This window comes from Cololabis saira, chromosome 12, assembly GCF_033807715.1.
Source record: "Cololabis saira isolate AMF1-May2022 chromosome 12, fColSai1.1, whole genome shotgun sequence".
Classification (NCBI taxonomy): Eukaryota; Metazoa; Chordata; class Actinopteri; order Beloniformes; family Belonidae; genus Cololabis; species Cololabis saira.
The window spans coordinates 14,756,687-14,780,205 of NC_084598.1; the positions used below are offsets into that span (position 1 = coordinate 14,756,687).

Consider the following 23,519-nt stretch of genomic DNA (forward strand, 5'->3'; position numbering starts at 1 on the left):
GGCTGCAGGACAGCATGTTTAAAACAGCTGGAGCACAACCTGATCTCAAAATGAGAAAACTCGCTGTCTGAAAAACATCTCCAAAGAGGCGTGAAGGAGGGCTCTCTCAAGGAAAAGAGCAAGGCTGTAATTGATGTACCAACTCCTGTAAAACAGGAAAAGTTACTGGTTCAAACTGCTCAAAAACAGCTGAGCATGATGATGGAGGGATACAAAGGTCAGAATCTCTCAATTTCATGAAATGAAGAGAAAAAGTCTTTCAATAAAAATCTGGATCTGGAATCAAAAACGTGTGGAACAGAACATGAGGCCTATGACTACTCAAGGAAACTATGTTGGACAGATGGACAGTCTCAACAGATTTAACAGCTTTCTGATTCTTGGACAAACAATAGCAAGAGTGTCCAGGGAGAAGTAGAGCTCGTCTTTCGTCCTTTTTGTCTTAACACGTCTGGACTCCTCTCTGAGGGGGCGGGTCCTGCCAGTTAACCTGGGCTGAGAGGGTGATCGGACCCGTTTTGTTTTAGCCAGAAAATCCAGAATGTCGGTGGAAGTGGAGATTAACAAGTTGGCGATCTCCTCAAAGTCCAGTTTGGTACAGAACTGCAGAAGCAGCAGACAAATGCACTGCAGTTGATGGATTTATCACGCGCGTATGACGCACAGAGCATGTGGAGTCCTCCCTCGCACTGGGGACCAGGGTGGTGATGAGGTGGACAGCGTAAAGGAGGGGAAATGTCCATCTACATCAGCTACAGCTCAAAGCTGCTGTAAAAATCTAATTCAATCCATACACAGTTAAAATTAGATTGAAAAACAGACGTCAGACCTCCGCTTGGCCAGTGGTCTGAGGAGAATTAAAATATTTGCAGCCCGGAGGAATAAGTTCAGAACGGGACAGACTCACCCGGACAGAGCAAGTTTCAGTCAAGCACATAAACGTCACTGAGCAGAAATGTCTTGTTAGCTGTCGGTTGCACATTCAGGAGCACCTCCCAGACTTTAAAGTCCGGGTTAACTGGAAAGGATGCATGTTGCAAGGGGCGTGGTTATCAAAACTCACACCACCTCCAGGGACTACCACAGACCTGGTGTTGTGAATCCAGTGATGTAGGAGTAAGAGTGGATCTAACCAAATGATGCTGAAATCTATGTAAATTATTCAGTAACAATATTTTATAATTACCATTTAAGGTTACTATTAAACAAAAGACACAAAAACTTAAATAAGGGAAATCAAAGTTGCAGAAAAATGTAATCAATTGGTAATATGTTTTGTTTTGTTTCTATATACAATATTATTTTAATGACATACAGTAGTAAAATGTGTTCCTCCTATAGACAAGAGTTAGCCGGTAAAATAACTAAAACTGGATATCTACTTGACTATTCTGAAGAGTTTAGTTTTATAACATATTTTATGGAAGAGTTTTGATTTGTTTTACCTTTAAGTAAATTCAAACATTTAAATGTTAAAGTCAGTGCTATGTTCAAGCACTTTGTCACTTTATTACATAAAGAGATTAAATTAATAAAGAGACAAAAATTATTTTGAATATATTGGTTATTGCTTTTATTTTTTTCCAGTAAATATATTAACTTTGACATTAATATGCACTCTGTTCTGCTCCTGTGCATTTGCCAGGAGAGATTGAGTTCCTAATTAATAGTAAGTGAATTTGTAACGGATGCTCCAACAATTGTAGTCTTCATTTTTGTAATTATACGCCATATTTATACATAAATGGTGCTTGTAATAATTTTTTCCTTTCTTTCAGGTTGACGTCAGATCAATATGGCTTCGAGCCGTTGCCAACATGAAGAAGTACACCAGTCAACTCTGTTTAGTTTGTTTTCTACCTGAAAAATGCTGAAGTTTGAATGGAATGTAACTTCTGATATTCAGTCACAGTAATTAAACGTTGAACTCAATTCATTTGTCCGGGCAGTTGTATCTTTACCGGCGTTTTTAAAACATAAGATTAGAACAACAGTCTTCTGTGACATCACCGTTACGTCTGAGGAGGCGGCTTCCTCGTACCGGGTGGAGCCTTGTTGACTATGAGTTAGGCCTCTTGGCAGACATCAGTCAGGTATTTTATAGTGCTCAGCAGAACTGCAGGTCTGGACCCAGCATCTAGTGGTGAGTAGAGGAACTGCAGGTCTGGATCCAGACCCTAGTGGTCAGTAGAGGAACTGCAGGTCTGGACCCAGCATCTAGTGGTCAGTAGAGGAACTGCAGGTCTGGACCCAGCATCTAGTGGTCAGTAGAGGAACTGCAGGTCGGGACCCAGCATCTAGTGGTGAGTAGAGGAACTGCAGGTCTGGACCCAGCATCTAGTGGTCAGTAGAGGAACTGCAGGTCTGGACCCAGCATCTAGTGGTCAGTAGAGGAACTGCAGGTCGGGACCCAGCATCTAGTGGTCAGTAGAGGAACTGCAGGTCTTGATCCAGACCCTAGTGGTCGGTAGAGGAACTGCATGTTACATGTTGATGACAGATGAGCATCCAGACGGGGGAATCAGGTTTGACGCAGTTGTGTTTTGGGGTTTCTATAAAATAATCTCAACGTTTCCAGATAATCACAGAAATAACAAAAAAGAAATTCACGCCACTCTTCCTTTAAACCCATGTTGTGTTTGTTTTCAGCTCTACACATGAAAGACCAGAACCGCCTGAACCCAGCAAGGTTTCTCTGAAGAGCGACCACTCCGTGCGCTGCAACGAGTGACCCGCAAATGTGAGCCCCAGATGAGTCGAATGAAGGACCCTTGCATGCCTCAACATGAAAGCCTTTGGACCGACCTGGAGCTGAAGGAGGCAGCAGACCAGCAGGCACCACACCCCTCAACACCCCTTTACACCCCTCCGCCAGTCCATTCTTCCTCCCTCGCGCATAAACAAGCCCTGAGATACTTCAACTCCTCCACCTCGTTCCCGACCTAGGGGCCTTCCACTGAGTAATACGGCCTCTGATCTGGAGGAGCTGATTCTCATCTCTGCTCTTTCCCACTGATGGAGATGTGATCAGCGGTTTGTTTTTCTCTTTTCTTTTCCCCTTTGCTTTTTCATTTTCCTCCTGTTTGGGTGGACTTTGGATTTCTCTGCAGGGTGAGGTTTGGCCACGAGCTCACCACCAGGGTGCTGCCTACCTTTCACCGTAGACTCCGTGTTCCTCTTCAGCCTCTCCAAGATGCTGCTGCTGTCCTGCTCCTTCTTCAGCTCCTCCGCCATCAGAGCCGCCTGGCGAAACACAGAAATCCAAGGATGCGGTCAACAGCCCTCAAACTGTCCCAAACACGTATAAGGGCCACCGAGCTGGTTAAAGGACTCATTACAACACAGCAAACATGGAGAAATGTCAGGACTGTGGGTTACAAGATGGATGATCTCCAGCATCAAGCAACTTTAGAAACGATAAGTGTACTGAGAAACAAATGCAGAGGAAATGTTCATCTGTTTTTGGCGGCAGGGGTCACAACTGACATCAGTGACGGCCTTCTTGGCTTTCTCCTCGGCGCCGCGGCTCTCTTGAATGGCGTCGTCCACCTCACCCGCCAGCACAGACAGATCTGCCTCCAGCTTCTTGTTCTGGCTCACCAAACATCCGTTCTGATGCACAGGAAGCAGTCGATCAATCACTGACACATACCTGATCTATGAATCACAACAAGTGACATTACTCTGTCATTATTTACTGAAGACAGAATGTAGGAGCAGTGTTGGACCGCTGAAGCCCAGCCTCACCAACTCCAACTGGAACCTCGGCTGATTGAACCAATTCTGAACACCTGAAATCCAAAACTCACAGCTTCTGAACTGTTTGTTAACTACAGGTGGTGTAATCCTGGACATGTGATGGTTGGATATAAGTTAGATGTAAGAATCAAGGTGTTAAAATGGTCCAATAATCGTCCAGTCCTCCACCTGACGGAGATGAAAGCATCGTTGTGTAGAAGAAGGACCAGAGTTCCTCCATGTGAGCAAAATACAGAGAAAACCAGTTCTTCCAGTTAAAGGTGGATCTACAGCCTTCTGGGTTCTCCAAATGCTTCTGCATTTTGTCTTAGATTTTGTTCAGCAAATATGACATAATAATATCACAGGATGCTTGTAATAATTTAAGACTTGATACAAGAAGATGTTTTCAGTTATGTCCTGATATATGAAGCCAAAGTTTGGCGTCTTGAACCTGGACGGTGAGCAGGTTGACCCTCTCTGCCGCCTCCTCCAGCTCGTGTTCGGCCATCCTCCGGGCATGGTAGGTTTGCTCCAGGATCCCACGCAGGTCGTCCTCCTCCGCTGCCAACAGCGAGCAGCGCCGCTCCAACAGGACCGTCTGTTCGCGGAGCTGGTTGGTCAGCTGGACTTTCTCCTCCAGCTCCACCTGCTGCTCTTTGACCTGTGGCATAAAAAGGGAAACTGTGTCGTCTTCATCTGTGGGTTTCCTCACACAGACACAGGAGACAGACAGAAATATAACACCTGCAACATCATTCTAACTCTGCTTTCAGTTGGGCTGTCTTCTCATTTCAACTGTAGAGTTGGTGCCAGCAGCTGTTCTGATGACGTGCTTTTCTGAAATTTAACCATAAACCTGACCGCTGCCTGCTGGTCTGTTCTCCTGAACCAGTTCTGACGGGATTGGTGAGCCTACCTGAGTCTGCAGGTGCCTGATGATCTTCTGGCTTTCAGCCGCCTTTCTGTTGGTGTGTTCCAACTGAACTTCCATCTCCTTCAGGTCCGACTCCATCTTCTGTTTCAGACGAACCGCCTCGCTGCGACTACGAGCCTCCGCTTCCAGACCGGCCCGCATGGTTTCCAGGGAATGCTGGTGGCTCCTCCTGGAGGACAGGACTGGAATTACTACTTACAAACACCTCCCGTGATCATTCTTACTTTGGCACCCGCAGCCAGTTTTTAGCTTTTTACTGAGGTCTTCTTAACATCCCTGATGCGCTCTTCCTCAGGTTGGGTACCTGAGGATGTTGATCTCTTCATCTTTCTCTGCAATCTTTCGGTCAACCTCAGTCCTGATATCCTGCAATGCTGTCTTACATCTCAAGGTCTTGGTCTCCTCGTACTCCAGCGTGCCCTGGTGGTGCAGAGTAAGAAGGAAGTTTAGTGAGCGTTTCCCGTGAGAGCTTGCTGGCATCCATAGCAGAAAGAGAGTTACCTCTGCTTCCTCCAGAGCAGCTCTGATGTCACTCTTCTCAACGTTGAGCAACTTTTTCACCCTCTCCAACTCATGGATGGTTTTGCCTCCCTGGCTAATCTGGTCTGTCAAATCCAGGATCTCATCTGGAATGGAGACCAACAAACTTCTACTCACAAAGTTAAACCAGCCTTGGAAGCATCGTGCTTTGTTCGACTCAAGCGGCACTTCCCCTTAAACTGCTCCTTTGCTCATTCATGTCTTTACTAATGGTTTAAAACAGTGTGACTTGTGCTGGAATACTAACTGAATGTCCAGCGGCAGTAAGTGAGGACAGAGGGATGAAGGTACCTTGCAAGTTCCTGTTTTCCCATTGAACCGTCTCCAGGTGATCCAGAGCTTCTTCGTGGCTGTTCTTAAGCTTGAAAAGCTCCGTGCTCAGGTGGCGAGACTCCTTCTGCGACACCTCCAGATCTGTCTGACTTTCTTCAAACTTCAGCTTCCAGTCACTCAGCAGCTGCATCAAACATCACAAACCCGTCTTCCTGCATACTTCCTCATCTACAAACCTTGCCCAGATGTGTCACGGCATCTGTACCTTATCAAAGCTGCGCTGCTTCTTGTCCAAAGCCAGAGAGGCAGCGTTGGAGCGCTCCAGGGCAAGCGCCAGCTCTTCTATCTCCATCTGCAGACGCTGTTTGCTTCTCTCCAACGAGGAGCATCTGGTCTTAGACACCTCGACAGCTTCTTCAGCAGTCTGCAGTTTCACCACTAACTTTTTCCTGAAACATCCATAAAGACATCAATGACCGTCAAGGGATGAAGACAATCCTGCTAAGGGAAACGTGTGGATTTTCTTGAAAATTAATGGTTCCGGTATTGTCAGGTATTTGTATTCCTGAATGTTTCTGATTGGTCAAGACTTGCCACGGTTTTATTTCAGCCAGTCTGTGAGCCAGGCTTTGAACTGTTAGACCTGTTTAGATTAAGACCAAATGAGCAGCATAGATGAATTTTTGTAAGTTTTAGGTTTTAGCACATTGAGTCTCCATACAGCTGAAGGAGGTTAAGTTGTTCTTGTTTGGTCTCTTCCTCAATCATTCCATCATTTCCTTTTCTGTAATTACTTTCTTGAGCCTCTTAATAACCTCTGCAGTTCAGTTCCTTGTAGCTGATGTTCCTTGCAGCTCTGTTCCCTGCAGCTCTGTTCCCTGTAGCTCTGTTCCCTGCATTGACGTTCCCTGTAGCTCTGTTCCCTGTAGCTCTGTTCCCTGCAGCTCTGTTCCCTGTAGCTCTGTTCCCTGTAGCTCTGTTCCCTGCATTGACGTTCCCTGTAGCTCTGTTCCCTGTAGCTCTGTTCCCTGCAGCTCTGTTCCCTGTAGCTCTGTTCCCTGCAGTGATGTTCCCTGCAGCTCTGTTCCCTGTAGCTCTGTTCCCTGCAGTGATGTTCCCTGTAGCTCTGTTCCCTGTAGCTCTGTTCCCTGTAGCTCTGTTCCCTGTAGCTCTGTTCCCTGTAGCTCTGTTCCCTGTAGCTCTGTTCCCTGCAGCTCTGTTCCCTGTAGCTCTGTTCCCTGTAGCTCTGTTCCCTGCATTGACGTTCCCTGTAGCTCTGTTCCCTGTAGCTCTTTTCCCTGCAGCTCTGTTCCCTGTAGCTCTGTTCCCTGCATTGACGTTCCCTGTAGCTCTTTTCCCTGCAGCTCTGTTCCCTGTAGCTCTGTTCCCTGTAGCTCTGTTCCCTGCAGCTCTGTTCCCTGTAGCTCTGTTCCCTGCAGCTCTGTTCCCTGTAGCTCTGTTCCCTGTAGCTCTGTTCCCTGCATTGACGTTCCCTGTAGCTCTGTTCCCTGCAGCTCTGTTCCCTGCAGCTCTGTTCCCTGTAGCTCTGTTCCCTGTAGCTCTGTTCCCTGCAGCTCTGTTCCCTGTAGCTCTGTTCCCTGTAGCTCTGTTCCCTGCATTGACTCTCCCTGTAGCTCTATGTTGTTGACGTGTGACATGGCACCGAAACTTTTTATTATTAACGTTTTTATTATTTATAAATCTGCGTGAAGCTTGCATGTTCTCCCTCTGTGTCGTATAAACCAGTCATCTGTCATTTGAACTGGTTTGATTGTTTGTCTCGGTGCACATACGCTTTCATCTGAAGACAGCTGGGATAGGGTCCATCTAACTTTAAGGATGCCGAATACTTAAAATGATTGTGAAAACTACAAAGTATTTAGCTTAAGGTCTCCTCAGAAGTAGCTGTATGGTTTCGTTTGGACGTTAATAGTAAATGTGTGAAATGCACTACAAATATTTCACCATCCTCAAACATCAACTCTGCTGTTGTTGCAGCTTGTGAGAGGGAACGGTGCCATCTGCTGGCATTCTGCGCAGATCATCTGCAGTACGAGGAGGGAAACCAAACACTTGCGAAGGAGGTTCCCACCGTCACATCGCCTACAAACTGGCAGGAGATGGATCTCAACTCTGTAAAGCTTGTCTCCAGCGTAAGGCGCATGAGAAGATGGTGAAATGTTTGCAGGTAAAGGTAAACATTTGAATGATTGAGCCTCGTTCTCCTGGAATAAGTGGAAGTGCACAGCGACAATATCATCATACTTTGTATTTTCCAGCTCCTCCATTTTCAGCACGGCGTCGGTCTCGTACTTGGCCCTCCACTCAACCACCTGACTGTTGGCGTTTGACAGCATTCCCTGGAGTTCAGCATTGGCCTCCTGCTTCTCCTCCAGCTGATCTTTCAGCAGACTGCAGTCGTGACGGGAAGCCTGCAGCGCGTGAGCCAACACCACGCGGGCCTGCAGCGCAGAGAGGAGAAAAACGGACAGAAATCAGGGTTGTAACTTCGGACTATCAGGGATATCTAGAATTAAATGACTGTCGAGGGTTTGAAGAGTCCGGCATCACCTTGCTGTCCTCCTCCAGCTGCTTTTTCAGGTCTTCTGTGTTCTGATCGAGTCCTGTTTTGGTGCGCTGCAGATGACCAATCAAAACATCCCGCTCCTCCAGGCGACGTCTGTATTCAACTGAGAACACAACACACAAGAAAGTCCCTAATTATTCAGTTCAACCGGTCCCGAGTCCTAAAACCTGTCCTGGCCCTCGGTCTTGGTTGAAAACTCTTTACTAAGATGCTACAACAAAAACTAACAGCAACTGGTTTCTTGCTATTCAACCAATAGTTTGTGGGTTTATAGTGGAGCAGGCATCCGCATCCTGCTGCCTCTTGATGGGTACCCCAAGGCTCTGTACTGGGACCCCTTCTCCTTACAATATGCACCACTTTCTTGGGGCCGGTCAGGTACTTTTATTTTTGCAATTTACCACATATTGGCAAGTATTTGTTATGGCTTGTGGTCAGCGGTTTGAGGGACTTGGATGGCCCAAAGGCTCAACAAAAACCTAGCCTTGGACCGTGTCTGGTGGGTATGTGGACGGGTTTATGTAGCAACAGTCATACTCCAAATACGCCAAATGTGAGCTGAAGAAGGTGAGACCCATAATTCGACCAAATTTCTTTTTCTCTCTGGAGGACACATATGTCAGGAATAAACCACCAAATGTTGTCACAGAAGGCTTATTTCTGCCCACGTACATGAATATCTTTAGAAAACATGTCCAAGACTGAGCTTGTTGTCTGTCCAGCCAGTCATTCCTTACCTCCTCAGATAAGTGTACAGTTGGATTCCACCACGCTTGTGCCCAAGTCTTCTGCTAGGAATCTTGGTGTCATATTAGACAGCCAGCTGACCTTTAAGGACCATGTTGCCTCGGTTTCCCAGTCGTGCCGAATCGCTCTTTATAAAATCAGGAAAATCAGACCCTACCTGACAGAACATACGGCACAGCTCTTGGTTCAGGCTCTGGTCATGTCACGTATTGACTACTGTAATTCCTTGTTGGTCGGCCTTCCTGCGTGCTCAGTTAAAGCTCTGCAGATGATGCAGAATGCGTCTGGTCTTCAACCAACCCAAGAGAGCTCATGTCCCTCCCCTGCTAATCTCCCTGCACTGGCTTCCCGTTGCAGCGCGCATCAAGTTTAAAGTTCTGCTTCCCGCTACCAAACAATAACCCAAACGGCTCCTGCCTACCTTCACTTCTCCACCCAGAGCTACACTCCCTCTCGATGGCTCCGCTCAGCCAGTGAAAGAATTCTGGTGCTAGCACTAGCATGACAGCACCTGTGTCCAACTGGACTCTCAGCAGTCTGACCAGCACTTATATAGCTGGACCCTCCTTTGTGGTTTCTTGCTTGTGTTGTTCTCTCAGATGTAAGTCGCTTTGGATAAAAGCATCTGCTAAACGACAGTATGATGGGTTGTAATAGTAGCCCGGATAGCAAAAGATGTTAAATAAATGTTGAATTATGGCCAAAAAGTTTGATTTTTGGTTAAGGTCGACGATTGATGGTAGCTCAACCATCAATCATTCATCCAATTCTAATGCCAACGTGTAATCAATGTTGAATCAACGTATTCTGTTGTTGCGGACCGGGATTCAACATGGCTTCAATGTTTCTGCCTAAACATATTTCAACATCGATTCACTCATATTTTGCTATCAGGGAGGGGTGCATGTGTGCATGTGTGCGTGCGTGCGTGCGTGCGTGTACTCTACCCGTCTCTGCGAGGGCTCTGGTTTCCTGATCAGACACCTCTGCCAGTCGTCTCTGCAGGTCTTCAGCTCTGATGCTGCTCTCCCTCAGCTGGTCTTCATACACCCTGCACGTCTTCTCTGCCACCCCCTGCACACAGATCATTGACTAGAACTGACTTCCTCGTTGACAACTGAACCTCGATCAGTTCATCCAGAAGCAGTAGTTTTTTTTTTTCTTCTTGCATTTCCACCTGATTCTGGTCCTGTCTATTTGACCTTGTGTCATAGCGTCCCTCCTACCATGGTAGATCAGCCGGACTGGGCCAGCATGCCTGAAACTGCTGCTGTGTGTGTTTTTGGAGGTGTTGTGTTGCGTGTCGTACTTTTGCCCAGGTGAGTTGCCCGACGTTCGACGCAAGGTTGTCGGCCTCAATCCGAAGCTCGGCCTTCTCCTTCTCCAGTTTCAGTTTGGTTCTCTGCAGAGAGTCCATCTGTTCACCGAGCTCCACCACTGTGTCTGCGTGCGTCTTCCTCAGAGTGGCGGTTGTTGCCTCATGGTGAAGCCCGGCCTCCTCAAGTTCCCGCCGCAGCTTTAGAAAATCTGCCTCTCGTTTCCTGAGTTATAGTTGGAGGACACATTGGTCAGGAGGTAGGGGACACGTTCTGTAAATAGTCATGACCTGGAGACATTGTAATTCAGATATGACACTAATACGCGTTTAAAAGGTCATTTTCGCTCTAATGATTTTTTTTGCCTTTAACACAGGGATAGTAAACCATTTACCACTTTTTAAAGTCGTGGTTCCATCCCTGCAACACTTAAAAGCATTCTGGCTTTAAAGATATCGAATGACAGAATTTCAGGTACTGTCTTGTCCGACTGAGTCATCTGAAGGGTCACGCTTCCAGCTCAGGGTTGATCCATCTACACACTGAAATACCGCCAGATTTCTCGGCGGGTCGAATTATATTTTGTACTTTAGGAGAATAATCCAAATCCGCTCCAATCATTTTTGATAAACACTGTTTTTTTAACATTTCATTGTTGACCGAGTGGAGTTCCTCCGCATGGATACAACGGCGTGTGCTGCGTACTGGTGCAGGAATCATACTTAGTAGGTAGTTTTGAACCTCAGAAGTGATCGCGCTGCAGCAGAAGTAGAAGCTGGTCACGTGACCATGGTTGACGGCTCCTGCTGTGGTGGTTCATCCCACTGTGGGGAACTGGATCCCGCTGTTTCATCGTTACAATCACATCCCTACGCCACTTGTTTGAAATGATATAGTTATTTTTTCTTGCTAGCTTGCTAGCACTACCTTTCATAGAATGTGTTGAAGCCCTTGTTGGGCGTCGCCCATGTGAACTCTGAACTTATAAAATGTATGAACATTTTGTGATTATGAAGTCCAGTAAGGCCAGACTCGGCCCTGCTTCCTGAAGTCAGTTTTATGACCCCCTGCTGCTAACTTCTGGTTATCTCGGCCGGGCTCGAGATAGTCCATTTACGACCCCCGCTGCATGGCAGATCAAAAAGCAGGACAGCAAAACCCAGTAAACCAGGCCTCGGAGGGGGGGTGCTGCCCCTTTGAACAGAAGAAAACTTTGAAACCCTGGTCAACCCCCCAAGCCTGAAACCGGCTTTAATGGGCCTCCTAAAATGGCCACGGTGCCATGAACTACAACCCCCAGCATGCCTTGCGTGGGGGGGGCGACCCCTACAAGCGGCGCGCATCCAATCGCAACGAGGCACCGATGACGTCATTGCAGCGCGCGTAGGATCAAAACGCTGCGCTGCTCCTTCATCGCTCTCTTTTTCCTTCATTCCGCTGGCGGGTCAGCACGTCCTTTGGCTCCGGGCCGAAGGGACCACGACCTTCCCCCCCCAAAGGGGGGGATAAGAGGAGAGATCTGCCGCGTGCTCCAGCCGCAGGATCCGAGGACCCACGGCGCGCGCCGCTTCCCTCTCCCCTTTCTCCTCTCTCTTCCTACAACATCTCGTCCTGGAACAGCTGGATCTTTTTGGCTCCGTGCCAAAGATCCCATCTCTCTCTCCCCCCGGGCTGGGGGGAGGCAGGAGGCCCGCACCGGACCGGGCCCTGCGGGGTCCGGCCGTTGAAGCCGCGGTCCCGGGGAAGGCTCCGGCTTCCACTAAACTCTGTCCTCTTAAGTTTCACAGATCCGAGCTTCCGACGCCCACGCGCTCCCGGCAACCAGATCGGGACACAGCTGCGACTGAACGCTCCGACTGGACCCCCCCCTCCCCGCTCCGAGCCCCTGTCTGCTGACCGCGCAGGGATCGGGACGGACGGCCGGCGTCTCGCCCGGCGTGAGCTCTCGCGGGGCCCGGACGGCCGCGCGTCGGCGACCGGCGCGCAGGGAAGCACGGCAGGAGAGACCGGTCCCCCGCCGCGCCTAGGAATGCGTGTGAGCGTCCGTTTGGTCCGGAACCACGGCCCGGCACGAGGCGGCCCCGCCGCTGTCTAATCCGTTTCAGGGGAAGGGACGGCCCCAGTCGACAAAACCCGCAGGCACCCGATCCGGATCCCAGGTGAGACGTGAGCCCGTGAGCAGCAGATCAGTAGGACTAAGAATGGTTCAGAACTGTGTGAAGTCGGGATCCTTGTTTATCAGTAACTTAAGAACGTTTTCAGAGCTAAATCTGTGTTCAGAGCTGAGATTACATCAGCATCATTATCATGACTGTTGTCATTAATTTGTAGTCACCACTTTCTGCTAGTCATTCATGTTTTAAAGCGCCGTTCCGCCAGTTGATCACGGTTTAAACACCGGGATCACCACCCGTTCTAGATCTGCACGGGGCGTGGTTACAGTCCCGCCATCTTTAAAAAAACGCAGCCATCTTTATGCAGCCACAATATTTTACTTAAGTTCTGCCATCAGGTTTATTTGGGGTGTTGCGTTTATCATCTTTTGACACCTGTATGTAAATAAATCCTGATTGATTTTTAATGAGTGGTTGTTGTTATTTCATGCAAGATTTGGTCACAAATTGATTTGTTTAAGCAGAGCCTAGTGTTCGGATATCACGCCTTCAATTGTTATTCTGTAAGATATAGTAAGATTTGCTGTTCTGCAGGATAATTCAAATCATATGAGACTGATTTTCTGCTGTTTAGTTATCAATTTCCCCCGGAGTAAGGCATCGGGGGTGGTGCCCCTACGAGAATTATTATCATTTTGATAATACAATTTGATAAATAGTCAACTTTATTAATTATTAATAATTATTAATAATATTCATTAATAGCCTTCGATAACTGGACAGCCAAGCTACCTGAGTTGCACAACACCCTGAAACGTCAAACTGGATGTATGTTGATAAAAGGCAATTTGGTTACTGAGAAAGAGCGGGAAATTTGAAGTTGGACAAAAAACTTGATGTTCTTGTGTCTAAGGTGGTGTTCTGTGCAGCTCTTCATCCACCACACCGGGGGAGATGTCTGTGTTAAGAACCTGCTGAGGGCTATCTGAGCTGCCGACGCTCCACCTGTCTCCTCCAGCTTCTCTCCCAGCTCCTCTAGCTCTCTGGCGATGTCGTTCCTCTGACGTTCAGCTTTGAGGCGCCAGGCCCGCGCTACCTCCAGCGCCTCCTCCAGCTCCTCCACACGAGTCTGCGGGGAGAGTCGGAGGAGCGTGCTGAAGCAGCAGCAGTGACGAAGACGGAGATCAAAAGCAGAGCAAGTCCTGATCTGGACCAACCTGAAGCGCCTTCGTCTTCTTCTGAAGCTCAGCAACCAAACTCTGCTCAGCCTCCATTTTGCCTCGAAACTGACCCAACTCGGTGTCTTTTCTTTAGATAAGTGAGAAGTGGGAACGTCATATAAAGTTCATAATTCCTGAGTTGATCTGAAACATTTTCAGCTGAATGCTTAATAGTCTTTCATACTTTCTGAGTCTCTCCTCCAGCTCTACCTTCTGGCTCTCCAGGTCCCTAACCGAGTCCATGGACAGCTTCAGATCACCCTCGAGCTTCCGCTTGAATCGTTCCAGGTCATTTCGTGTCTTCTTCTCCTGCTCCAAGGACGATTCGACCTACCAGAAGCAGAACACAGTTCTTTACTCGCCTCTTCTGGCGAGTAAAGAAAGTTGGTGGTTCCTGAGAAAACTACGGAGGCTGGGTTAGTAGTTAGTTCAAATTGCTCATCGTCATGGTCTGAGGTGATAATCGACAGCACTCTTCACCTCTGTAAACAATTAGCCCAAAAGGGAATTGGGGGGTCATGTATTAGGATCAATCATAAAGGTTCCCAAAAATAAATAAGAGCTCAAACTGTTGTGACGCTCATGTGGTTCAAGTGTATCTCTGAAGATGGTCATCAATATCAAACACATACGTAATGTCATCTGAAGAAACTGAAGGATGTATGACGAAGCTGTCAGTACGGCCATCAGTGAACTCTGATGCGGTCCATTCGTGGTCGATTTGATCCAACCACGCTGTGAACTCAGCGAAGTTGAGCTAAAAGTGCTTCCCCAGACAGCTGGGTGGTGTACAATGGTTTTTACAGCCCAAATAAAAGAAAATAACCAACTCTGGGTCAGAATGTGTAGTTTTAGCTCTTTGCTTCAGGCTGGTTACCATGGAAACAACAGTACGGTAGGCTGTGACATGGCTAGTAGTGCAGCTACTGTGGACACGAACAGATCTAACTGAAAAACGATCTGGTCTGAAGCGAGGCCACGCCACGCCACAGGTGTACACCAACATATGTGAAAAAAAAAAAGACCTTCGTTAACCGAGCCGCACCGAACAGGGCATTTGTGGTACTTGCTACCTAATTGTTGCATCTGCAATTGTTATGTGGGGCAGATGTGGCCCAAAGGCTATGGACCGGGCCAATTTGGAGAAATACCTACTAAAGGAAATGTGTATAGTTTGGCCTAAGCTTTCTTTGCTATCACAACATTTGGTGCCTCCCCCTGTAAATCCTGTCTAAGACAGTTAAAATAATTTATTTTTACAAATAGGTCATTCTGAACATTACAAGCTTAAACTCAACATTACGGCACATTGTTCTGAATGAGGCAGATGTTTCCTCACATTTTCCACTAGCTCCTCCAGTCTAGCGTTGGCCTTTACCACCGTGTTGACCTTGTCCTCCTGGGCCTGGAGATCAGTCAGTGCCTGCTGGTGAGCTCCCTGAAGGGCAGCCTTCTCTCTGTTCAGAGACGCGATAGATTGATCCAGAACATACATCTCATGTGACAGGTTCTTCACCTGGACACAAGAAAGGAAGCGTTTTATTCTATTTGTGGAGGAAACCCAGAGTGATGGATATTTGAGTGCTGTCCCACTTTGCTCTCAGCCCCGTGTCTCTCTTTCTCCACTTTAGCCAGTGTCATCTCCAAGTCGTCCACATCTTGCTTCAGCGATGACACCTCGCCCTCCAGCTGACCCTTCTTGGACATCAGCCTGGCGTTCACTTCCTCCTCGTCCTCCAGACGCTCTTGCATCTCCTTCAGTTTTGAGTCCAGAGAGATCTTAGACCGGATCAGCTGGTTGCAACGGTCCTCTACATCTGTCAGGTTGTCTTGCTCCTGGGTGATTAATTCATGGAAATGTGCTATGATGAAATGTTACCAGTTAATGCCCTGCTCATTCCTAGGTTCATCCGTCCATCCATCCATCCATCCATCCATCCATCCATCCATCCATGGTAGTGGGGCCGGTAGTGTACTCGCTCCCTGCTTTATCTAGAGTTCCTGTCTGAGTTTTCAGATTTCTTATCTGATTTATTGATCAGTACAGATGAAGTCATCATAGTAGTTGGCTTTAACGTTGATATGGATGCTGACAGTAAAAGCCTCAAGTTTGCTTTTAATTCTCTTCTAGAATCGATAAATGAATCAACGCACAGCCTAAATCATACCTTGGATCTCTTCTACAGTATAAAAACTGATAATCTGTTACTGCCGCTTGTAAACTCCCTCCACTCCGACCGCTATTTAATAAAGTTTGAAATTAACATTGTTGACGTTTAAGTGCAAAATAAAACGTCTTATGTTAGCAGATGTTTATCCAATAGTGCTGTTGCTAAATTAAAGGATGCCATGGCTATTCATCTTCCTACAGTGAAACTATCTGAGCTGATCTCAGTCATCAATCCATCCTGTCAAGATGGTGACAATCGGAGCTTCAACAATTCAACCTAAAAAAACCTGCAGCTGAAGCTACACTAGGAGTCGTCAGCTCTTTTTATACGCTCTATGTTCACAGCTCACATCACTATTGACTTCCTTGGTTCTGCTTCCAGGCAGGAAAGATGAACCACTGTCTAAGTTGTCCGTCATGTAAGAGGACATCATAACTGGACACCAACCACATGGTTCCTCCCATGACTTCATTCACCATCTGGGCAGTGCAACCATGATGTCACGTTGCCAAGTTCTATTTAATTGCATTTTCAGCAACGTCAAGCACGTATTCTTCCACATATTATTTTTGAATCCCCGTCCTGTAACTTTGAGACAGCTCCTTTAATGTTTTACAATAATAGTGTGTGATGGTGTCGAAATTGTCGGGCATTTTACAAAGTTTCAGAGAACAAGGACCCTTTTTACTGCTATCACTGAATATGACGCTCTCTGTACTGGTAACAGACCCCTACAAAACAAATGGATGTTTGTGGGGGTCCAGTAAGGATAACCAAATCCTCCTTCGACTTTCAATGTGACTTACAGCTTGAAGCTGGAGACTGAGGTCATTTTTCTCCTGAACCAGCACCACCTGTTGCTCCTCGGCCTCCTGTTGCTTCTTTTCCGACCTGACAGAGAACAATAAAGCCATCAGATAACACTGGAGGGCTGTGCGGGTTTTGAATGTGTAAGAAAGGAAACAGACCTGTCAAAGTCTTCCTTCAGCTTGTTGAAGTCTTCTGTCAGAGCGGTGACTTCCTTATCCACCCGGGTGCTCTGGAGCATCGGGCGGAGCTTGTAGAGCAACCTCATCCACTGCCAAGTTCTTACTGAGAAGAACGCCCGAAGGTTGGACTGGATCACCCTCAGGGCATCCCTAAAGGGAAGAATGAAAACCCACAAAACAGCTCAAAGACAAGAAAGAAATCTCATGAATGCTAACAGATTTTATGTTCATTTTTCTTCCTCAATCATGTCACCAAGTGATTCATCCAGTACTCGAGTTGAGGGGGGATGAGGGGGGATGGCATCCCCCCTGAAATAAAAACGGTCAAAATCATCCCCCCTTTCCATCCCTTATGTCATTTCATCAATGAATGTGCTATTTCAACATTTAGAGTCATTACCAGAAAAATAACTTATTTGACCATTTTCACCTGTTTCAAGTAAATTTTCACTTGAAATAAGTAGAAAAATCTGCCAGTGGAACAAGATTTATCTTCTCATTACAAGCAATAAAATCTTGTACCACATGCAGATTTTTTTTTTACTTATTTTAAGTGAAAATCTACTTGAAACAGATGAAAATTGTTGTTTTTTCCAGTGATGAGTCTTGTTTTAAGTGTAATGAGATTTTTTTACTAAAATGAGATATTTTAACTAGAAATAAGACAAATATTCTTGTTAAGATTTTGAGTTTTTGCAGTGATCCATTTTACTTATCCTGTGAAGGACAGAGTCATATTGATAAGTTCAGAAAACTGTTTTTTATTGTTGTGTTTTGATGTATTTGATGTAAGCCCAGTGGATATTTAAAGCTTACAGAAGGCTGCATTTAACTGCTGCTATGTTATTCCTGCAGTATTTCTGCAGGTGTTTTGGTCAGTGCTATTATTTCTAATATATTATAATATTTGTAATCAGCACAAATTATCTGTCCCCATATGATAAAATCCACCATCCCCCCTGATCTTTTTTTACAACTCGAGTACTGGATTCATCTGACACGCTGAGTTATGGGATGTTCATGTTTGCCCATGCGGCCAAGACGCTCAGTAAATACGTGGTCCTGAAGCATTTTCCTCATCAGTATAACAGGAACTACTTTCTCCCTGAAGGAGTGAAAAACGAGTTGGTAGTGACCTTTTCAACATCAGCTCCTGTCGTTCCATCCTCATCAGCTTCCCTCTAGACATTGCCTGAACAGCGGTGAGGATCTGAGACAGACGGCTGTCCCTCATGTCCTCCAGCTGGCCCAACAGACCCACCTTGAAGAACACCTGAAGTGGAGGGAGAAGATGGATGGATGGGGAGGAGGGGGTCATGTCTAAGCATCAGCTTATGTTTGTGAACAGAGGAGTTAAATCAGAGTTAGTAGCACCTTTGTGTGTCCAAACCGGTACTGGGTGTGGTCTATGTCAAGAGAGCCCAGCAGCTTCTCTGCAGCCTTCCTGCTGTCCACAAACGAGTCCTCTGGGATCGCAAAGGTATTCAGAATGCGATATCTGACGGAGAGAGAATCGTGGCTCAGAGATGACAAGGAACGAGGCTCGAGATGTGGACGACTGAGTCATCAGGGACTCACCGCTGTTTGAACTCGCCGTACAAGATCCGGTTCGGAAAGCCCTTCCTGCAAATCTGGATCCCCTCGAGGACGCCGTTGCATCTCAGCTGGTGGAGAACCAGAAAGGGATCTATCACACCTGGAAATAACACATGGGGATGTCAGCTTCAAGAAGACACTGAGGGAAACCTTACTTTTCTTTTGTTAATGCAGTTTAATTGAAGTCAGAGGAACCAATCGGAGACTGAGGATCTGTAGTACAGGTGTCAGCTCTGCCATATTCCCGCGAGACTTGGATTAACAACCTCCAGATTTCCTACTGAAATAATTCCAGTGCTGTATGTCAGAAACCCATATTTTATTCCAGGTGATGATGATCGCCAATCTGTACAATCCCCTCTTCTTCTAACAATCGTCAATATCTGTCCATATATGTCTGGAACTGAGGAGACCAGCTGACGGAGCTTTGGCAGAAGAATGATGGAGGTCTGGGAGAAAAAATGCTGTCCCATCCTGGTCAGATCACATCGGATTCTAGCTGCTCAAGGGTCCTGGCTCTTCTTCCTCATATTTCTCATTTTGTGATGCTCGAACTGTTTCTCGTTAGTGGGAGGTCTGGACTCCAGCGAAACCAGTTCAGAACCCAGGCTCTTCTACTATAAAAAAAAAACAAACATATTCCAGGTGGGAGCAGATGTTGCTCTAAAACATTTCAGTATTGATATTTAATCTCCCGATGTGCCAGCTACTCAGAGACCATCAACAGCGCTGAAGACAGGTCAGATGGTCCCCTTCTCTTTAGTCTGGAGGATGGAACATCAGTGGTGTCGAAACAGCATTTCACCTTTTCTGACCGCAGTTTTTCAGTTTGCTTGCCAGCCTGGTTTCGGGCATCTGCTCTTAAATTACAACTGCGCCCTGTACAGGGGGCTCTGGTAAGCAAGGGCTTTTTTAGAGGACTTTGGTTCAGGGAAGGCGGCTGCGTCCTGGATCATGTTAACATATGGCTTCTGCTTCACATGATGGAGCTTTGACCTACGTTCGTGGATGACAGGACCAACTGTGCTCTTAGATGGAGGATTCTGGATCTGTTTGCAATGAGGGAACAAGGTCACAGACATCCAATAGTGATCTCCAAACTTTCACAGTTTGTCGAGTCTCGCGTATCGGTGAAAATCTGTCCATCTTCTGTAACCCAACTCACCACACATGCACTGATAAGCTTCTTAACGTGCACCAGGACCATGCTTGGGCATATTTGGGGGGAGGTTCTTCCATCTTCTTCCATCTTACTTCTGAGAGACTCGTCCTCTCTAAGATTATCTTTTTATAGTCATGTGACTTACCTGTTGATAATCAAGTTAGTTAAATTAGTTGCCAGATGTTTCTCCGGGTTTCTTTTTAGTACCACTTTCCTCGTCTTTTGGAGACGTGATGATCCTGCCATCAGACTGAAAATGTGCTTATATTTTTCATGGGATGGAAAAACGTCTCACTTTTAACATTCGATATGCGTTCTATGTTGTTGTGAATAAAATTTTTGTTAGGGTCCTTGCATTTGATTTTGTTTACATTTACACAACATCACATTGTTTTTTTAAACTAGCGACATGAGCCTCAAACAGTGGACGGATTCGTTCAGATGATGAAACAGCTCCATGCTTTTACCTGGGTGCTTGCCCTCGTTGGGGATTATGCAGCGGACAAAGTGAGGCTGTGTGCTGCGGAGGTTCGCCACCAGCTTATTGATATTTTCCTTTAATTAAACAAAGAATTGACAATTTCAGTACAGCGTACAGTGATTACGTTTCAAGTGAATGTTACTTCCTGCAGAGCATTCAGATGAAGGTAAAGAAGAGTCTGGTTAACTGTTACTGAGGGACAGAACATTTATCTCATTTGTCTGATATGATGCAAGTCCTTCACATGAGAGAACAGCTAACGACCTTGGAGATCAAGCTGCAGAATGTCTTAACTTTGCATAGGTGACAGTAGACGTTAGAGGCACTTTAAAGAACCATTAAGTGACTTTGGTCAGAGCTCATACCCCTCTTTGCCCTCACCGCCTGCTTTACGATGTCCTACAGCATGTGTCAACATGACTTGCCTTGTGCAACTGTGAAACTGTCTGGAAAGAAGCTGCTTTCCTTTTCCTCTGTTTGGATTCCACCTTCGGGTCACTACCTAAAAAGACATCAAAGAGAACACCCATTTTCAACAGTCTCACTGCAGCTCCTTTGTAATTTGTTGTGTTGCAAGCTGTTGAACTGCCATCAGTGAAGACATTTACCCATCTCTAAACTGACGTAATTCTCAAAGAGTCCAGCCATGAGTTTGTTGGAGGACTTCTGGAAGAGCGCCACTACCGTCTCATTCAGAGGATCTCTGTTCTTGTCCAGCCAGCCTGCAATGTTGTACGGCACCTACAGCACAAAGCAACAGTTACACTTTATATTATATACAGAGAAACTGTCATTACATGAGGACCTTTTACGATCAAACCCTAATGTGACATTTACCTTGATTAGAGTTTATTGTAAAGAGACCAAAACTTTCTATTTTAACACTATTTCCTTGATGAAATGTCCCCTTTATATAACTCAGTACAAGTCTCAGCTCACATAAACGATGTTCCACACAGCTCCAGTCTGGGGCCTCTACTTTTCAGAATACAAACTGTGATTAAGGACTATAACAAACATCTGACAACATTAGCCCCAACTTTGGTTCCAAATGATTAATTATTCAATTGTTCCAATTAACATAATTTTAAAAATATCTCTTGGTTTGACCTAAACTATTGTAGAAACCTTTGGAAATGTTACGGAGTGAGGTTTTGGACCCAAATGCAGCACACGGTGGTAATTTGTTTGGTTTGCTTTATTTCCCACAACAGGAACGAAGAGCAGGCAGGAATGAAAGACAAGGATCAGGCAGCAATCAGTGTCAGGTTCGGAAGACAAGGTCGGGCACCGGAGAACACTGTAGGAGACAAGGTAGAGTCCAGGAACAGGCAGGGTCAGCAACGGGAGGTCAGGACAGAGAACGCTGGAGAGTCTTGCATGGCAAAGTGTGACGATCTGGGAGTGAGTGTGCAGGAGAGTGGAGCTTTTATGCTGTCCTGATTGTTGAGGAGCTGCAGCTGGGAGAGTAGGTGAAGGGAGTGAGTGACAAGGTGGGCGTGGCTGGCAGATGGAGTGAGCAGGAGAGAGGTGAGTGGAAAACTACTGAAGGCTGGACGGCCAACCATGACAGGAAAAACCAAAACAAGTAAAAAAAATGGTGGTGATATAAACAGTAATTTCAGGAGTACTGTTTTAGTAATGCCTGGTATACACTGCACCATTTTGAGCTGTTGCTGATTAAATATGAACATGAAAGAATCATCCTTTTCACTGTTGCTTCAAACTGGCGGTTCTTCGTCTTACGACTGAGTGGTCAGATGACGGCCATCTCAAAGGTTTTGAAAACAGTAAAGTACAACCAAAGGTTGCACAAGACCATTTTTTCACTGCCAGAAATCCTGCAACTGTCTACTGATGAGCCGATTAAAATCCAAAATGGATATGTTGTTTTAATAATTGCAACTTATTGCTGATCTAAAGAAACAGTAACGGAAGCAAATTGTAAAAGAAATCAAGGTTTGTGGGACTCAAATTGTTTTCTATCGCTAGATCTGTTTTAAATTATCTTGGCACACATAATAGCTACCAAACTGTGGTTCATTTTCATGTCTTGCTTATTGTCAGTAGATGCTGATGATACTATTCCTGATCTGGTCTAGCCTACAGTTCAGGAGTTCCCATCGTATAATCTATATACACCATTTTTGACATTGTACTCAAGATGAAGCAGATGCAAGTTGCAGTTTGAGGTGTGACGATCTCATGAGACTAAAAATCAAGCAGTCTATGAAAAGATAAAGCTTTTCCAAGTCTTGACATTTTAATTTGCTTATCACATTAATAAACTGATAAAGCCAACACACAGCTCGAGCTTTGTTATGTACAAACCAAATGTCAAGCAATTATTTTACGCAATCATTACAGGATGCCTGAAGGCTTAGTGTTTGTTAGAAAATGGCATATGCAGGATGTTGACCTCAGCTACTAGAAGGATAATCACATATGTCCAGTTTATTTGGGCTGAAATAGTCTGCTTCAGCTTTCCAAGTCGAAAATGTTGGGAAATCTTAATCGAAAGAATCTACTAGGGTCATGACCAGATGTTTATGCTGGACATTCAGCAGAGAAAATGTAAAAGCTTTGCCTCCTTGAGAAGTCGGCTTTCTGCCTGGGATGCATCAAACCATTAACTCCAAAGAGACTTCAAGAGTAAAGGAAGAGGCTGGACGATACCCACCACTCCAGCATAGTGAACCAACTCAAAGTGCGTCTCATATTTGCGCTTTTTGTCAGGTCGTGGCTGCTGGAAGTTAGGGGACTTCCCCAGATGGTGGTCCAACAGTTTGGTTTTCAAGCTGTTGTCTGTGGCCTTGGGGAACATACACTCCTCCTCCATAATGGACAGAATACCCATCGGCTGCACACAGAAACACACATTCATTTAAAATATGTTCACATTCATTGTACTTTCAAATCATCTTCATTCAGACGCACCTTCTCTATGAGGTCTATGCAAGCCTGTAAGTCCAGACCAAAGTCTATGAAGGTCCACTCTATCCCGTCAGCCTTGTACTCATCCTGCTCCAGGACGAACATGTGCTGGTTGAAATACTGCTGCAGCTTCTCGTTGGTGAAGTTGATGCACAGCTGCTCAAAGCTGTTGAACTGTGAAGAACCGTATTTTTGCTGTGTCAGAGGCGGCGTCGGGCCAAGGCCATAGAAACAACTGAATTATAATTCAACGGGGACTCACCGTTCCAAGAAAAGACATAGTTTCTATTAACTCCAAAACAAGGTAGACCCATAAAAGGCAGTTTAAAAAAACTGCGGTTTGTTTATTTTAGGTTTCTTGAACTCGTGTTGCCTTTAAAGTAAACGTTAAACCCGTTAAACGTCAAAAACGTTAAACGTTAAACCCCAACCCCCCCCCATCTCTTAAATTAAATGCTAACAGCTAACTATGGTTTTTTCTTGGGTAGGCCAGTTTAACTGCCAATCATATGGTGACAAATGTCACTGAAGATGTTTCATAGTCCACCTGCTGTAAAGGTCCATGAGAGGGACAACGTCCCAATGAGGTCAAGACTCCAGCAGAACGTGTAATGCAAAAAAACTCAGAAAAGAAGATCATTTTTAACCTTAAAACCTTTTTTCTAAAATCTTAATCTTCTTAACATGGGTTTTACGGTACTTTGGGGGTTAATC

The 23,519-nt window shown here is 45.8% G+C and overlaps 1 protein-coding gene across 1 annotated transcript in view; it reads right to left on the reverse strand.

Annotated features, from left to right (window-relative positions):
* Window positions 1–23,519, reverse strand: part of LOC133456938 (myosin-7B-like) — a 43,818-nt gene that overhangs the window by 5,331 nt on the left and 14,968 nt on the right. The window contains exons 15-41 of the mRNA XM_061735657.1: window positions 22,809–22,979; window positions 22,552–22,731; window positions 20,480–20,612; window positions 20,297–20,373; window positions 19,858–19,945; window positions 18,211–18,328; window positions 18,007–18,130; window positions 17,769–17,905; window positions 16,612–16,782; window positions 16,450–16,534; window positions 15,066–15,308; window positions 14,812–14,988; window positions 13,657–13,802; window positions 13,470–13,560; window positions 13,224–13,381; window positions 10,132–10,363; window positions 9,770–9,896; window positions 8,060–8,178; window positions 7,754–7,950; window positions 5,754–5,937; window positions 5,507–5,672; window positions 5,177–5,301; window positions 4,980–5,095; window positions 4,658–4,844; window positions 4,193–4,402; window positions 3,487–3,612; window positions 3,153–3,243 (exon numbers count right to left, since the gene is read on the reverse strand). Coding sequence (XP_061591641.1) covers window positions 3,153–3,243; window positions 3,487–3,612; window positions 4,193–4,402; window positions 4,658–4,844; window positions 4,980–5,095; window positions 5,177–5,301; window positions 5,507–5,672; window positions 5,754–5,937; window positions 7,754–7,950; window positions 8,060–8,178; window positions 9,770–9,896; window positions 10,132–10,363; window positions 13,224–13,381; window positions 13,470–13,560; window positions 13,657–13,802; window positions 14,812–14,988; window positions 15,066–15,308; window positions 16,450–16,534; window positions 16,612–16,782; window positions 17,769–17,905; window positions 18,007–18,130; window positions 18,211–18,328; window positions 19,858–19,945; window positions 20,297–20,373; window positions 20,480–20,612; window positions 22,552–22,731; window positions 22,809–22,979 — 3,979 coding nt within the window. The remainder of the gene's footprint in view (window positions 1–3,152; window positions 3,244–3,486; window positions 3,613–4,192; window positions 4,403–4,657; window positions 4,845–4,979; window positions 5,096–5,176; window positions 5,302–5,506; window positions 5,673–5,753; window positions 5,938–7,753; window positions 7,951–8,059; window positions 8,179–9,769; window positions 9,897–10,131; window positions 10,364–13,223; window positions 13,382–13,469; window positions 13,561–13,656; window positions 13,803–14,811; window positions 14,989–15,065; window positions 15,309–16,449; window positions 16,535–16,611; window positions 16,783–17,768; window positions 17,906–18,006; window positions 18,131–18,210; window positions 18,329–19,857; window positions 19,946–20,296; window positions 20,374–20,479; window positions 20,613–22,551; window positions 22,732–22,808; window positions 22,980–23,519) is intronic.